General features: G+C 47.2%; 1 protein-coding gene across 21 annotated transcripts in view; it reads left to right on the top strand.

Annotated features, from left to right (window-relative positions):
- EHMT1 (euchromatic histone lysine methyltransferase 1) overlaps window positions 1-14,778 on the top strand; it is a 151,952-nt gene that overhangs the window by 76,439 nt on the left and 60,735 nt on the right. For 17 of the 21 annotated variants that reach the window (XM_079112741.1, XM_079112748.1, XM_079112755.1 and 14 more), the window contains 3 exons: window positions 978-1,158; window positions 10,809-10,966; window positions 11,389-11,577. In XM_079112741.1, coding sequence (XP_078968867.1) covers window positions 978-1,158; window positions 10,809-10,966; window positions 11,389-11,577 — 528 coding nt within the window. The remainder of the gene's footprint in view (window positions 1-977; window positions 1,159-10,808; window positions 10,967-11,388; window positions 11,578-14,778) is intronic. The other 4 variants (XM_079112736.1, XM_079112751.1, XM_079112737.1 and 1 more) reach the window with 2 other exon arrangements.

The raw sequence follows: 14,778 nt of genomic DNA on the forward strand, positions 1-14,778 counted from the left end.
CTTCTGAGAGTTTGCTGTAGTTCCAGGTCTCGTCTTTGGGCCCTGCTGTCCTGGGATGGTCTTTGCACGTCGGGGAGGCAGGGCCTTCCTTCATGCTTCAGCGTGTGGATTTCCAGTTTTCTCAGGACTGTGTATCAAAGGAAACCTTGTCTGTTCCACTCATTATTTTTGGCAACTACAGTGTGCACAGTAGTATTTGGTCAATTTGAAGTGTTTTGAGGTCAGATCCTCTCAAGGTTGTCTGTGAATACATGGAAGTAGACAGGTGGAGGTGCAGCAGTGTCTAGGCTATATGGAGTGGAGGTGGACTGCTAATCAGTCCTGAGGTGGTGATGGTATCAATGTAAGTGCTTTCAGGGCTTTTAGCCCTAGGAGGGCTAAGGCTAAAGACAGATTCAAGAAATGGGTACAACTGAGTAAAAGAGCATTTTTAAAAAGTAGTGTAACTAGCTGTTGTGGAATCTGTGGTGTTTGGAGATCTTGTCGGTCTAATTGTGGCAGCTGTGGAAGCACTCCCAGAGAGGTTTCGTTGCTCCCATTTTGGGTGTTTTTAGCTTAGTCATACTGATTGCCTAAATCGGGCTGGCAGACTTTTTCTGCAAATAGCAGATACATGATATTTGAGGTTCTGCAGCCACACATAGTCACTTCTGATGCTTCTTCCTCCCTCTCTCTCTGCCCCTCCTTCCTCGTCGTCCTCCTTACCATTAGACCCAGAAATATTGCTCTTAGCTTGGGTGGTGGCTTGCCACCTGAGCTTAGTTATCCAGCAGGTGCCTGGGCACCCGTGTCCTAGGGCCAGGTGCTGCTCTGATGATGTCCAGGTTGCATGGATCTGTAGACTTTCTGGGCCCATCATGTCTCATCTCTCGGCTTAGGGGAATCACTGGGGAAGAGAGCTGTGATCTGGGTGCATGTTATTTCAGCAGCCATTATTTTGCTTGTCCTCATAGTTATTGATTGTCTTTGTTTTGAAGCATGCAGCCAGCAAGGACCCCAGGGAAGTTCGAGAAGCTAGAGACCATAAGGAACCAAAAGAGGAGATCAACAGAAACGTTTCTGACTGTGGACGACAGCAGCTTTTACCCCCCTTCCCATCCCTTCACCCGTCACTACCTCAGAGCCAGTGCTACATGGCCACCACAAAGTCACAGACAGGTAAAGGGGTCTAGCAGCTGTGTTTCCTTCTGAACGTGTGTCTTGAGCATGTGCCTTCTAACTGCAGTGTGGCTGGTGTCAGTGGGCACTGGCCTTTACAGCGGAGAGGCTGTCTTGCCCTAAAGCCTTCCTTGCTGTGGAGGACTCGGGTTGAGGGCTCTCCTGGTCCTGAATCAGGTGCTGTTGGAAGCACTAGGTATGGGGGCCAAGGTGTGGACACTTGTCTTTCGGCTCTGGCTCTGTCACCCTCACTTGCCCCTGGGCCCTTCTCCTCACTCCTCAGTGCTTGTTCCTCCCCCTTGTTGGTTGACCCTTGACTATTATTGGGGTCCTCTTTTGGGATTTGGGGCAGCATGAATGGCCTCACAGGGGACTGTCACTGGGTGTGTGGGGGGCACCCTGCTGAGGAAATGGGTGGCTCCCTCTGGCACAGGCCAGCTGTGAGTTTGAATTTGAAAAGGACCTGCCAGCAACCCTTCCTGAAAGTTGAACCAGGTTGGCCTGGTGCTCAGACTGTTGACCTGAAAGACTTTACCTGGGGAATCTCACCTGGCCATAGGTTATGACTTTTTTTTTTAAATTTGTAAATGGATACAATACCTTTGCTTTATTTCTTTATGTATTTTTATATGGTGCTGAGGATCGAATCCAGTGCTTCACACATGCTAGGCAAGTGCTCTGCCACTGAGCCACAACCCCAACCCCAGGTCATGACTTTTAAAATTCTTATTAATTTCAGACTACCGTCACGGTTGCATCAGTTGTACAATTTCTGTGTGCCCTTCACTCCCTTTACTAAAAGGCACAGTTGTGCCCCTCTTTCCAGTACATAATCTTTTTCCTGAAACATGAACTGTGTTGCAAATACAGACTTGTGCCCTTTTACCTCTAAACAGGTGCTTTTCCTAAAAATAACGCATGATGTCTCTTGAGATAAGGACGCTTCCTAGCTATAGTGGCAGTAATCAACACCAGGACTGCGACAGTCACCTCATCTTACCATGTTGCTAACTTTGCTAATTTCCTAGTAATGTCCCTTACAGTCAAAGAAAAACATTCTGATATTGGATCCCACAGTCACCTGTCTCTGTAGTCCTTTGTTAGTCTCTTGATCTGAAGCATTCCTTGCCGTCTTTGACCATGGCATCTTGAGAATACAGGCCAGATTCTCCATGGACCTGCCTTGAGGTTTCTTCTCAGTGTGCCTCAGGACCAGGTCCAGGTCTTGGGACACCACAGATGACTGACCTATGTCATTAGGAATTGCAATTTGGTGGCCTTTTGTCTCGTTAGGGCATGGCAGGGCCCGTAGGTTCCTCCATTATAAAGGTTGTCTCCAGCATGTATCTTCAGGGAGAGTCTGAGGTTCTACAGGTGCCCTGTTTCTTATCACAGCCCACAAGTAAGTGCTGTAGGGAGGGGGCCACCTGGTGGTTTTCTGTCTCCATCAGTGCCTGTTACTTGCATTTATACTGAAAGGAAGAGCTTCACTTCATTTTTAATTTTTGACTCATGTGTTAGCTTTCTGTTCCTATAACAAATAACTAGAATTTTATCAACTTGTAATTAGAAAAGTTTCATACGTTTTAGTCTGAATGGGTGGCCCCATTGCTTTTAGCCTCGGGTAGAGCATTGTGGGAGCATGTGGTGGAACAGAACCACTCACCTCATGGCAGGAAGTGAGACAGAGAACGAAGGACTGGTCCTCGCTCCCCTTGAGGACACGCTGCAGTGACACTCCCAGTAGGTCCCACCTTGTGAAGGACCCACCACCTCCTGGTAGCACCACTCTGGGTTCTAAGCCTTTAACACATGGATCTTGCGCTATGTTCCAGATCCAAACTGCAGCAAATCATGAGCTCTCATTTGGATCTTTGGGCTGTAGTATATTACTGTGGTCTGTTCAAATCATCTCGAGTTTTGTCAGTGGAGTCCTTCAGCTGGATTCTGGGTCCTCAGTTGTGGCCCATCACTCTCTGAAGACCTTCTGACTGGCAGGGATGGCCTAGGTCTATCTTGTTTTCCTTCCCAGGTGGGAGCAGGCTGCTGCCACAGGGAGCTCTGTGTCTTCCTATTGGGACAAGGAAGCAGAGTCACTCTTGGCCCTTCTGCCCAGCTTCATGGCTCCGTGCCTTCAGTGCTGCTTGTGTTGGACAGCTCAGCCTGGTATTCACAAGGCTCTGGAGCATCTATTCCTCTCCTGTAGGTGTGAGCTGACAAGGAATGTCACGGGTCACTCAGTATTGCTGTTCACATGCTAAACGCTTTTTAAAATTTTAACATATTATTTCACCATCTTTCTAAAATGAAGTGCCCAGCATGTTCATCAGTTCTTCTAGTCTATCTTCCCAGTCTTTCCATTTAGCTTTGGTTAATTAGCATATTAATTTTGGGCCAAGCATATGAAATCGCTTCAGACTGTAGGTACAGTATGACATTTGGCTCACTGCTCTGCGTCCCTGGTGATTGGTACACCCCAGCCCCAGTTACCTTCTGTGTCACCTCAGGGCTCACCTCATCTCCCCAGGCCAGACGGAGTTTCCCCAAGAGGAGTGTGCCCTGTTTGGGTCCCGTCTTGCTGCAGCCACCCGTGCACCCCTAGCATTACTAACGCAGGAGGCCAGCCTGCAGGGCAGCACCACAGTCTCCTGGCGAGTGTCATTGTTCCTGCCAGGTGTCTTGGATGGAGGGGATATGGAAGCCACTGTTGATATGGTGGGAACAGGTGTAGGCCTTTTGCAGCAGTGTCTGCAGGCCAGGAGCGGCCCGGCTCAGCAGTGCTCCACCTTCAGACCTCACGCCTTCTCTGTCCTGCATTGTTGCCTCCTGTGGGCATTGTGGAGCCAGCATCCGAGTTGTCTCAGTTAGCCTTAAGATTTCACATTTCCTGTTCTTACTAGTCCTGGTACTGCTGTGGTGGTGATCACAGGAGGCTCTGTTCTTTTCCTCTTGCTGAATAGTGAGCTCACCACAGACAGGGTGGATGTGCAGATTCCTGTTGGTTGGAGATGCACACTATGGCTGGAATCATGGCCAAGCTCTGCAGGCAGCTGTGACTGGCTTGGGTAGCTGAGAGTCTGCAGGACCTACACCTCACCGTCCATTCTTCGTTGTCAGACATGGGCAACCCGTGCTCATCACAGTGTTGAATCACATTCAGCGTCCCTCAGCCCTGGGTGGGGGGGCCCAGCTTCCCAGCTCTTGGACACGCAGAATTTGACCTTAGGTGGACATCAGGTCTTTTGACAAAAGCAGATTGACACTTTTCTCAGCAGCTCTTTCTGTTTTCTTTTCAACTGCCGAGTTGTATGATTAAAAATCTGTATCAGAGGAAGATGGTGGAGCAGAGTGAAGCAGGACCATCTCTCCTCTAGACCATAGCTGCCTGGTACAATCTGTGTACTCTAGGAGGTTGTGTATATGTTTGTTTTTTTTTCCCCCCTGATTTTGTTTTGTTTTTGTACTGGGGATTGAACTCAAGGGCACTCAACCACTGAGCCACATCCCCAGCCCTTTTTAAAATTTTTAATTTTGAAACAAGGTCTTGCTAAGTTGCTTAGGGCCTCACTAAGTTGCTGAGGCTGGCCTTAAACTTGGAATCCTCCTATTGCAGCCTCCCAAGTTGCTGGGATTATAGGTGTGCACCACCACACCTGGCTGTTTAAGCTGTTTTTTTAACTCAAGTTTGTGGAAGGTTTGCTCTCAAGTCTGTCTGTGGTGGCCCTTCATGGCAGGAGTGTGGAGTGGAGCACCACCTGAAGTCAGTTTTCTCTCATAGCACAGCCCTGGACCATGTGTTCCTGGAGCAGCCTACACTCAGCCTGTGGGAACCAGAGTGGGCAAAAAGGATACTGTCCTCCAGAGAGCAGCTGCCTGTGTTCTGACACAGGAGCAGACCAAGAGGCTGTGCCCACAAGTTCACATTTCCTTCCATCTTCACAAGCCTTCTCTCCTAAGTGACTGCCAGGGGGCTTAAAGGACTGGTGCCCTTTTATTCTCCCCTGCCCCCCCTCATTTTTCTCTTTTTTACCTTTTGGGACTTGAATATTGAAGACTAGAATATTGAAAAGAAACAGTATATGGGAAAATTGTAAAGACAGCATGTGCCCAGGGAAAGGTACTAACTCAGAAAAGAAGTGAGAAAACCTTAAGTTTAGAGATAGACCACAACTATCAAAAAAACCAAAACAGTGGATAGCAGCAAGAAAGAACAGTAAACTTATAGAAAAGTAGAGAACCTGCCTTCCAGAGTTGCCACTAGTGTATTAGATATCTGTTTCCAGTGGAAACACAAGACATACAGGAAAACAGGGCATTGTGGCCCACTCAAAGAAACCACCACCTTAGGAACTGCTTCTGAGAGAACCTTGATGGTATGTCTTCTAGATAAAAGACTTGGAAGCAGCTCTCCTACACGTGCTCAAAGAACTGGAGGGAGACATGGAGAAAGTTAAAAAAAGGTGACATGTATAAATTCAGTGGAAATGTTAATAAGGAGAAAACCTCTAAAGAGGAACCAAATATTGATTCTGGTTCTGAAAAGTACAATAACTGAAATGAAAAATACTGGACAGATCTGAGCAGGTAGAGGAAAGAGCAAACTTGAAGATAAGACAGTGGAAAATTATAGTCTGTGGATCAGGAAGAAGAAGAGACTAAAGAAGCCTGAATAGAGCCTCAGGGTTGTGTCTGACCCATCAACTGAGCAGTGTGCACTTCGTGGGAGCTCCACAAGTTGAAGACATGGTAGGGAACCTTTGAAGAACTTCTGCAGCTGAAAGGCGTGAACGTAGGCATCCAAGGAGAACAGTGAGCCTCAGATAAGGTGAACACAAGTCCCACACTGATACACGAAATCCAGTTTTTGAAAGAAAGGGTCTTGAGAGCAGCAGGAGGATTGTCACTCCTCACACACAAAGTCCTTGGGGACGCCCACAGATTTCTCCTCAGAAACTTCAGAGGCCAGAGACCATAGGCCAATGTATTCCAAGTGCTGAAAGGAAAGAAACAACCCAGAACTGTGAACCAAGAAACACCTCTATCCAGAAAAAGAGTGTCTTTCAAGAGACAGGAAAGATTAAGATAGGCCCAAATAAACCCAAGCTGAAGGAGTTTACCACAGTAGACTGCCCTGTAAGAAATACTTGGAGGAGTCCTGCAGGTTGCAATGAAAGGATGCTACACAGTGACTTAGTTGTATGGAGAACTAAAAATCTCAATAAAGGTAAACGTATGAGCAATGGTAAAAACTGGTGTTATTGTAGCAATGGCTCATAATGCCATTTTGTGCTTTCTGTCAGACCTAAGAGATAAGTGCATCACAAAAAAGCAGTTACCAGCCTTATTTTCACTGTGACTCCCCATTTTTTCTATGTAGTTTAAGAGAATAATGTGTATAAAAGAATTAATTAGTTTTTGTTTTGGTATACACAGTATATAAAGATGTGATTTTGTGACAGCCACCAAAAGGGGCAGGTATAAGAGCCATACAGAAGCAGAGTTTTCCTTATGTTATTGAAGTTAGGCTGGTATGAATTCAAGATAGAGTTAGAATTCTGGAATATCAAATGTAATCCCCATAGTAATGACAAAGAAAATAGATACATACAAAAGAAAATGGAGAATTTAAACATCTCAGTTGAAAAAAGTCAACTAAATATAAATGAAGACACTAAGTCCATCCTTAGCAGTAGTTAATTTAACTGTAAACTGATTAAACACTCTAATCAGTAGAATGCATAAAACTACATGATCCTATTATATGTTCTGTTAAAAAAAGCACTTTAGATCCAAAGACACAAGTACACTGAAAGAGAAAGGATGGGGAAAAAAATGTTCTATGCAAACAGGAACCACAAGACAGTAAGCATGGATATACTAATATCAAATGAAAGCAAAGTTTAAATGAAAAGCTTTCAGGAAGCAAAGAAGGATGCCATATGTTAGTAGAGGCTTGAATATAGCAAAAGTATAATACTTACAGCCTGGTACCATGACTATACCTGTAATTCCAGCGAGTTGGGAGACCAAGGCAGGAGGATTTTAAGTTCTAGGCCAGCCTGGGGCAACTTAGCAACATTAAAAACAAAACAAAACAAAAAAAATGGAAAAGAGTATAATAATTATGAATATTTGTATACCTAATGATAAACTCAAAATGTACGAAGCAAAAATTGACAGAATTGGAGAGGAGAAATAGACCCTTGTATAGTGGTAGTTGTGAGGTTCAGTATTTACTCTCAGTTATGGATAGGCCAGCCAGACAGAAGGTGACACCATGAATTCAACAGGTCTGCAGACACACATGTAGCCCTCTGCCCATAACAATAGCATACATAGACCTCACTAGTGCACGTGAAATTCCTTCCAGGATGGACCATGCTTACTTAGGCCATAGATTAAGTCTTAGTAGATTTTAGAAGGTAGAGATTCAAAGCTTACTATTAACCTACTGTAATCAAAACAATGCAGTATTGGAATACACACAAACATGGACCAATGGAGTAGAATACAACTCAGAAATAAACCCATCACATAATTAATTTTTGACAAGGTCGCCAACACCATTCTGTGGGGAAAGGACAGTTTCCCAAGGAATAGTCCTGAGAAAACTGGAAATCCACACGCTGAAGCATGAAGGAAGGCCCTGCCTCCCCGACGTGCAAAGACCATCCCAGGACAGCAGGGCCCAAAGACGAGACCTGGAACTACAGCAAACTCTCAGAAGACGACGAGGGACAGCTTTGCAGCATGGGATCTGGCAGTGACTTCTTGGATGTGACGCCAAGAGCACAGGCAGCTTCAGACCAGACAGGTTGCACTTTGTGAGAATTAAAGAAGTTTCACGTGTCAGAAGGCAATTGCCTATCATTGATTGGGTCCTTTTACTACTACTGACAGTAAAAGGCCATTCCACAGAATGGGTGGGATGATGTGTAACGTCACGTCCAATAAGGACTACTCTCCAGATTATATAAAGAAGCCCTGCAACTCAACAGCGACAAAAGAGCAAACAACCTGACTTAAAAATGGGCAAAGGGCTTGGGCAGACATCTCTTCAAGAAGATATGCAAACGGCCAATAGGCAGAAAGAGATGCTCAACGTGACTACTCATGAGGGAAATGAAAACCAAGACTACCAGGAGATGCCACCTCCACCCACCAGAACGGCTCCCGTCCAAGCAAGACACCAGAAGAGCGGGTGTTGGAGAGCGTGTGCACTGTTGCTGGGAGCGAAAAGCCACACAGCCTCTGTGGAAAAACTAAATGTAGAATTACCACGTGATTCACAGTTTCACTCTGGGTGTACCCAAAGGAACTGAAGACAGCATTATCACAAGAGCCAAAAGGTGGAAGCAGCCACAGCGCCCTTTGGTGGGTGAAGGGAGCAGCAGAGTGTGGCCCATCCACAGGGTGGAAGGCTGGTCAGCCTCACCAAGGAAGGGTGCTGTGCAGCGTGCTGCGGGGTGGATGAACTCAAGGCATCAGGCACCAGAGGACGAGTACCGTGTGACTCCACTCCCGTGGCCTCCCTTCCCTGGAGCAGCTGAAATCACAGAAAGTAGAATGCGGGGGTGCTGGTGGCTGGGGAGGGGAAGGGGGATTAGCGTTGCATGGGGACACAATGTAAAGAGTGGATGGTGGTGAAGGCTGTGCAGAAGTGTGAGTGGGCTTACTGCCACCAGGTTGTACACTCTAAGATAGTGAGTTGGTCAGTGTTGTGACACCCCAGAAGTGGGGGTCGGGGGAGAACTTATGCCAATCAGCTTGCCTTTCCACCCTAAGCAGATTTAGGAGTTATAGCTTGTCCAGCACTCCCACTGCACCATGTGGTCATTCACTTCCAGATACTCCCAGAGAAGACTGAGTGTGGGGTGGGGAACTCTTAGAGGCAGGTAGAGCCCAGAGGGGCCTGGACTCTTCATGGGGCCCATTGGACAGGTAGGAAGGAGGAAAATGGCTCTGCTTGGCAGGGCATGGGCTGTGGGTTCTGCCCCCAGGAAGGAGGCCAGCCAGGCCCTTTTACTGAGCATCAAGGAGAAAATCACTTTCAGGCTGCAGAAACAGCTGTGGACTTTCTGGGGAGCCTCTGCTCTGTGTGCTTGCTCCTGGAACATGGTAGCTGTCCCTGAGCGTCCCAGCCTCGTGGCGCAGCAGCTGGGTGGCCTCCCCATCCCACCCACCTCGCTGGTGTTTCCTTGCTGACCTGTGTGTGGATGCACCTCCCAGAGCATCCTGAGAAGTGGTCGGTTCCCTGAGCTCTTTCCCTGGGTTTTTGCCCTGATGCTCCTGGTGCTCTGATCCTGTCCAAGGAGGTCTAGACCTCAGATCTGAGCCCCTTCAGATCCTAAGTGCCCGCTATCCCAGGGCTTCTTTCTTGGCTCTGATCTTTCTGGATCCCAGTTGTCTGGCTGTGGGCCTGAACCCCAAGCTAGACACTTTGAAGCCCCTGCTATACCAAGGTCACCCCCAGCTTGTGCTTCAGCTTCCTCTTTGTGAATGTTGGGGTGCTTAGCAGGTCCTCCATTTCCAGAGGTTCTTCACTGACATTCCTGTGCTACTCTGGAGCAGTGAGTTCTGTTTTTTACCAGCATGTGTTTCACCTGCCAGGTTAACCTTGTGAGGAAGGCTGTCAAATGTCCTCTTACGCTCCTTCTAGCAGACTCCCTGACATGATTCCCAGGCATCTTTTTCCTCATTCTGAAGTCGTCTTGGGCATCAGCAAGCTCTTCCCAGGGACAGGGGTTGGTGAACACCGTGGACTTTGCGGTGGTAAGGCCTCTGTCCTGGTGTTTGCTGCTGATGCACGACCACTGTCACGGACTCTGCAGAGCGGGCCTGACTGGAGCAGTGACACAGCCGGGTCTGCTCACACTGGTCACTGAGAAGAAACCCTAGGGAGTAAGTACATGTAGTGGGCTCTTGGTATTCAGGAGGGATCTGCTCCAGGAACGCTGCCTCCCTGGGGGATACGAGTCTGTCTTGCTCAAGGGCCTGGTGTAAGGTGGCACAGTTTTTGCATACGACCTCTGCACATCCTCCATGCCCTGTGCATCAGGTCTAGGTCACTTGTAGCACCTGACACAGTGAGGACTTCGTCTGTATTTGTTGTGCTCTGTTGCTTAGTGAATCGTGACAAAGATTTGTACAATTTTTACACAGACACATACACTCATTTCCCCACCCCCAGGTTGCTAGGGATGAAACCCAGGGCCTTGCGCATGCTCAGCAAGTGCTCTACCACTGAGCTACGTGACCAACCCTCTGACATTTTCAGTCTGTGCTTGTTTGGATTTGTGGTTGTGAAATCCATGGATATTGATGGTCGACTATATTTTTTGAAGGTGAGAGACTTAATGTTATCTGATTAAATCTGGGCTCCCACTGCCTCCATAGCCCTTGTCTGGTTGATGATGATAGTGAACTGAGTGTCCTAGGGCAGCCAGGGACACTGCCCTTGAGGAGAGCTGGGCTGTGGACCTGTTAGCCAGTTCCAGCATGTGGACAGACAGAACTATGCTTCTCATGAGCAGTGCGATTTGCTGATGACTGTGGTAATCAGATTTTATAAACCGCCTCCTACCTCTAAAAACATTTGAATGGTATTTCTTTTCCTTTTTTGTCCCCTTTTGACTTTTTTTTTTTTTTAGCTTGCTTGCCTTTTGTTTTAGCAGCTGCAGTATCTCGGAAGAAAAAACGAAGAATGGGAACCTACAGCCTGGTTCCTAAGAAAAAGACCAAAGTCTTAAAGCAGAGAACGGTGATTGAGATGTTTAAGAGTCTAACTCATTCCACTGTGGGCTCCAAGGTAAGAGGGATGTGTGTGCTGTGTACCATAAGTGCTTGAATTTGCATCTCTGTCTGGGGCCTCCTTGACCAAGGAGCATCCTGTGAGGTTGTCAGTAATTTGGAAGACCTTGTTCCCTAGCAACAGAGCTCTGAAGCTCCTCTGCTGTGGGGCACGGCCTCTGTGTCCAGGTGGGTTGTTAAAGACCCACTCCCTCCCTATCCTCACCCAGTCTCCCACCAGCCAGGCTCCAAGTACTGGGTGCCACTCCTGTGTCCCTGGTCCAGTGGGTTCTTCATCTCCTGTCACCCAAGGTGGATACTGGGTGGCTGCCACTGCTGTGTCCACCCTGGCCCAATAGATCCTCCATCTCCCATGACTCCTGAGGCTTTTGTGGAAGCTGGCAGGTCTGTCCTTGAGCACTGTACACCTGTGTGTTCCAGGGTGAAAAGGCCTTGGGCGACAGCACCCTTCATGTGAATGGGGAGAGCTTGGAGATGGACTCGGAAGAGGACGAGTCTGACGAGCTTGAGGATGACGAGGACCACGGAGCTGAGCAGGCTGCTGCGTTTCCCCCAGAGGATAGCAGGACTTCTAAAGAGAGCATGTCCGAGACTGACCGGGCCCCAAAGGTAGGACCATGCTCTCTTGGGTGGTGTTGTAGATGAAGGGAATCCCAGGGCTGGCCACAGGTTCCAGGAGCCGGCACTGGGGGTGCTCTGAGCCCTCATGAGATGTCCTGTATAGTTTTTATTCATAAAAACCTTTTTTTCCTATTTACTTTTGGCTTTGAGTTTTACATTTTATTTCCCTGGAATTATTCATTTATTTTCATCTTAGGAGTGTTTTTCTTTCTGTACAGCATCATTGACATGAAGCCTCACGAGCTCCTTCTTAAGCTCCAGTGTGGGGTTTCTGCCACATCCTGTGTGGATGAGGAAAGGGTTAACTGCCAGAGAACAATATTGGCTATAAATCAATCAATTACCCATAAACTTATCTAATTAATAAACACACGAGAGCCATTACTCTTTTTAAGCGAGAGGTGGCATGATGGGTCGGGCCATATCAGATCTGGCCTCTTAACAACACGGAGTAGCCCACCACTCCTGTATTTATAGTCCCACAGGTAAAGGGACCTGGACCAGGAGGGGCTTCTTCTGTGATGAAAAGATTGAAGTGGTTAGTGCCATTTTCTCAGGGAGATTATCACAGGACCAGATAGAGAACCACTCCCACAGTGGCACATACTGCCCGGCAATCTGGGACAGAACTCCATGTCTGCCAGTTCTCAGAAGTCAGACCTCTGTGTCCTGTGGCTCAACTTCGTATGATTCTGCTAGGCAAGGATGGCTTCCCACACTCCAGGTTGGCAGCAATAAGAATATTAATAATCCAGCTGGAAGCTAGGTGTCAGTGGTACATGCCTGTAATCCCAGCACCTCAGGAGGCTGAAGCACAAGAATCATAAGTCCTGGGCCAGCCCCTGCAACTTGGCAAGATCCTGTCTCAAAATGAAAAGTAAAGACCGGGGATGTAGTTCAGTGGTAGAGCACCCCTGGGTTTAGTCCCTAGTGCTGGGGTCGGGGTGGTTATGGTAGAAAAAGAATATTAGTAAATCTGAAGCATTAACCAGTGACCTCCTGTGTGCCCTCAATGTCTGCTTGTGATCATTTTTAGGGGTTGGGTGAACAAGGTCTTGCTAAGTCACTGAGACTGACCCTGAACTTGCGATGCTCCTGCTGCAGTCTCCCAAGTTGCTGGAAGTACATGTGTGTGCCACTGTGCTCAGCTTCTGCTTGTGATTGATACCTCTTCGTGGCTGATCTCATTCCATCCTGTACACTCTCTGTGGTGGGGCTGTCACGCTTGTGCAAGTTGAAGCCTCTGTCCTCCTTGCAGGGTGTGTGTCCAGGGCTCCCTGAGTGCATGGTTCTGCTCCTCAAGGGTGCAAGGCACACTTTCTCTGTAGACCGCTTATTCTGAGTCCTTTAAGGATGAGCACTGGTAAGCCTTGTATCAGCCACATTGCTGCCCCTGCAGGCTCGGCACCACTGACTATTGCTCTTGGGGTTGGTCTGTAGGTACTCCAGGGAGCAGTGTGGGAATGTTCCAGGGAACCATCTGGGAATGGTTCTGGGAACTGTGTGCAGGTGCTCCTGGGAACCGTCTGGGGGTGCTGCTGATGCTGGCCTGAAAGTTCTTAGAGATAAAATTTGTGAGCAAGCTTTGAGGTTTAAGCATAAATTTGTGTTCTTTCAATTCTGAGAGGGATAAGTTAGAAGTGACAGGCTCACTCAGAGCAGCGTTGGGAGGCTGAGAATCAGATTGCACGAACATTCGTGGTTTATTGTTTGAGTACGTCAGGCTTCTTTGCAGAACCTTCAGCGCTCTTCATTTAAGATGAAGCCTTGGTCTAGTGAATATTCTAGGACCAGCATTAGGCACAGCACTTGCAGGTGATACTGTTCAGTGACTTATTTAAGAGGTATCATGTTGCTTAGCTTTGTGCTCCATCAGTACCTACTTTAGTATACACCAAGCACTTTCATCTGTCAGAATTTGGGACATGTCTTTTCTTTTCCTATTTCTTTTTTTGTTTATTTATTTAGGTTCTAGGAATTGAACCCGGGGTGCTTAACCACTGAGCCACATCGCGGGGGGGCGGGGGGGCGTTTTTTTATTAGACAGGGTCTCCCTGAGTTGCTTAGGGCCTCGATCAGTTTCTGAGGCTGGCTTTGAACTTGTGGTCCTCCTGCCTCAGCTGCCCAAGCCTCTGGAATTACAGGCATGTGCCACTACACTGGTGTCTTTTCTTATTTTTACTTCAATTTTAAACTCATTTTTATGACTTATTATTATTATGATTATTTTTTTACAGTTTTTAGGGCAAATTTAAAATGTTGTTTCTATCTCAGTTATTCAAAAGTAAATTTGGTGGAAAATGTTAATATTAGAGATGTAAAGGGATTTTAAAAATTATTTTAAAATATTTGTTAGTGGCTTTTTTTTTTGTTTGTTTGTTTTAATGTTCTATGGAGAAGTATAAGGAAGGAAAATGTAGTATCAAAACCCCATTGTGCGGTAGTCCCGGTGTGCTCTGTGACCCTTACCCTGGCCACACTTGCTCCCCTCCGCAAAGGGGCCTTTCCCAGCACTGCTTGTTGCAGGAGTGAGAATGGGCCCACTTCGGTGGGGACCCCCATTTCCTCTTAGAGAATCCTTTTCACTCCTGCCTCATGGTCACTCCTGCCTCACGCTCCATGCTGTGGATTTGACTGTCTTTCCCCCACACCTGCTTTTGGTATCAGGGATTGAACCCAGCCTTCCATATGAATCTGATCATTTTTCTGTGTTTTAGGCAACACTTTGGTTGAATGTACTTGTGGGCAGTATGTACTTCTAGCTGCAGTGACCTGAGAGGCATTTCTCTTCTTCCCCAGCAAATCTGTGCCTTTGGAATTCCAATGTTAAACTGTTAAGGTTGTGAGTGAGCAGCCTCTCACACATTCGGTAGCTGTTGGCTTGTTGTTCTAGAACCCACCTGCCAGGTGTGCTTTGCCCCTTTTCCGCTAGGGTGTGCCTCTCTCAGATTTGCAGTCCTAGGAGCCTGAGTAAGTGTGCAGTGGTCTATTGCCCGGTGCCCTCAGGTGCTTGTCTTCAGCTCTGTCAGGTATTGGAACTCACAGGCAGTAACCTGTTTCTTTAGGACTTCCAGGTTCTGTGTTCTAACTGTGATAACCTGATCTTTTTCACTGCTGGTTTTTAAATATTGTTACAAGCTATCTTCTAATACTTCTTTGATTTCATTTATTCTATACAAATATTTGATT

This window comes from Sciurus vulgaris (genome assembly GCF_902686455.1).
Source record: "Sciurus vulgaris genome assembly, chromosome: 15".
Lineage (NCBI taxonomy): Eukaryota > Metazoa > Chordata > Mammalia > Rodentia > Sciuridae > Sciurus > Sciurus vulgaris.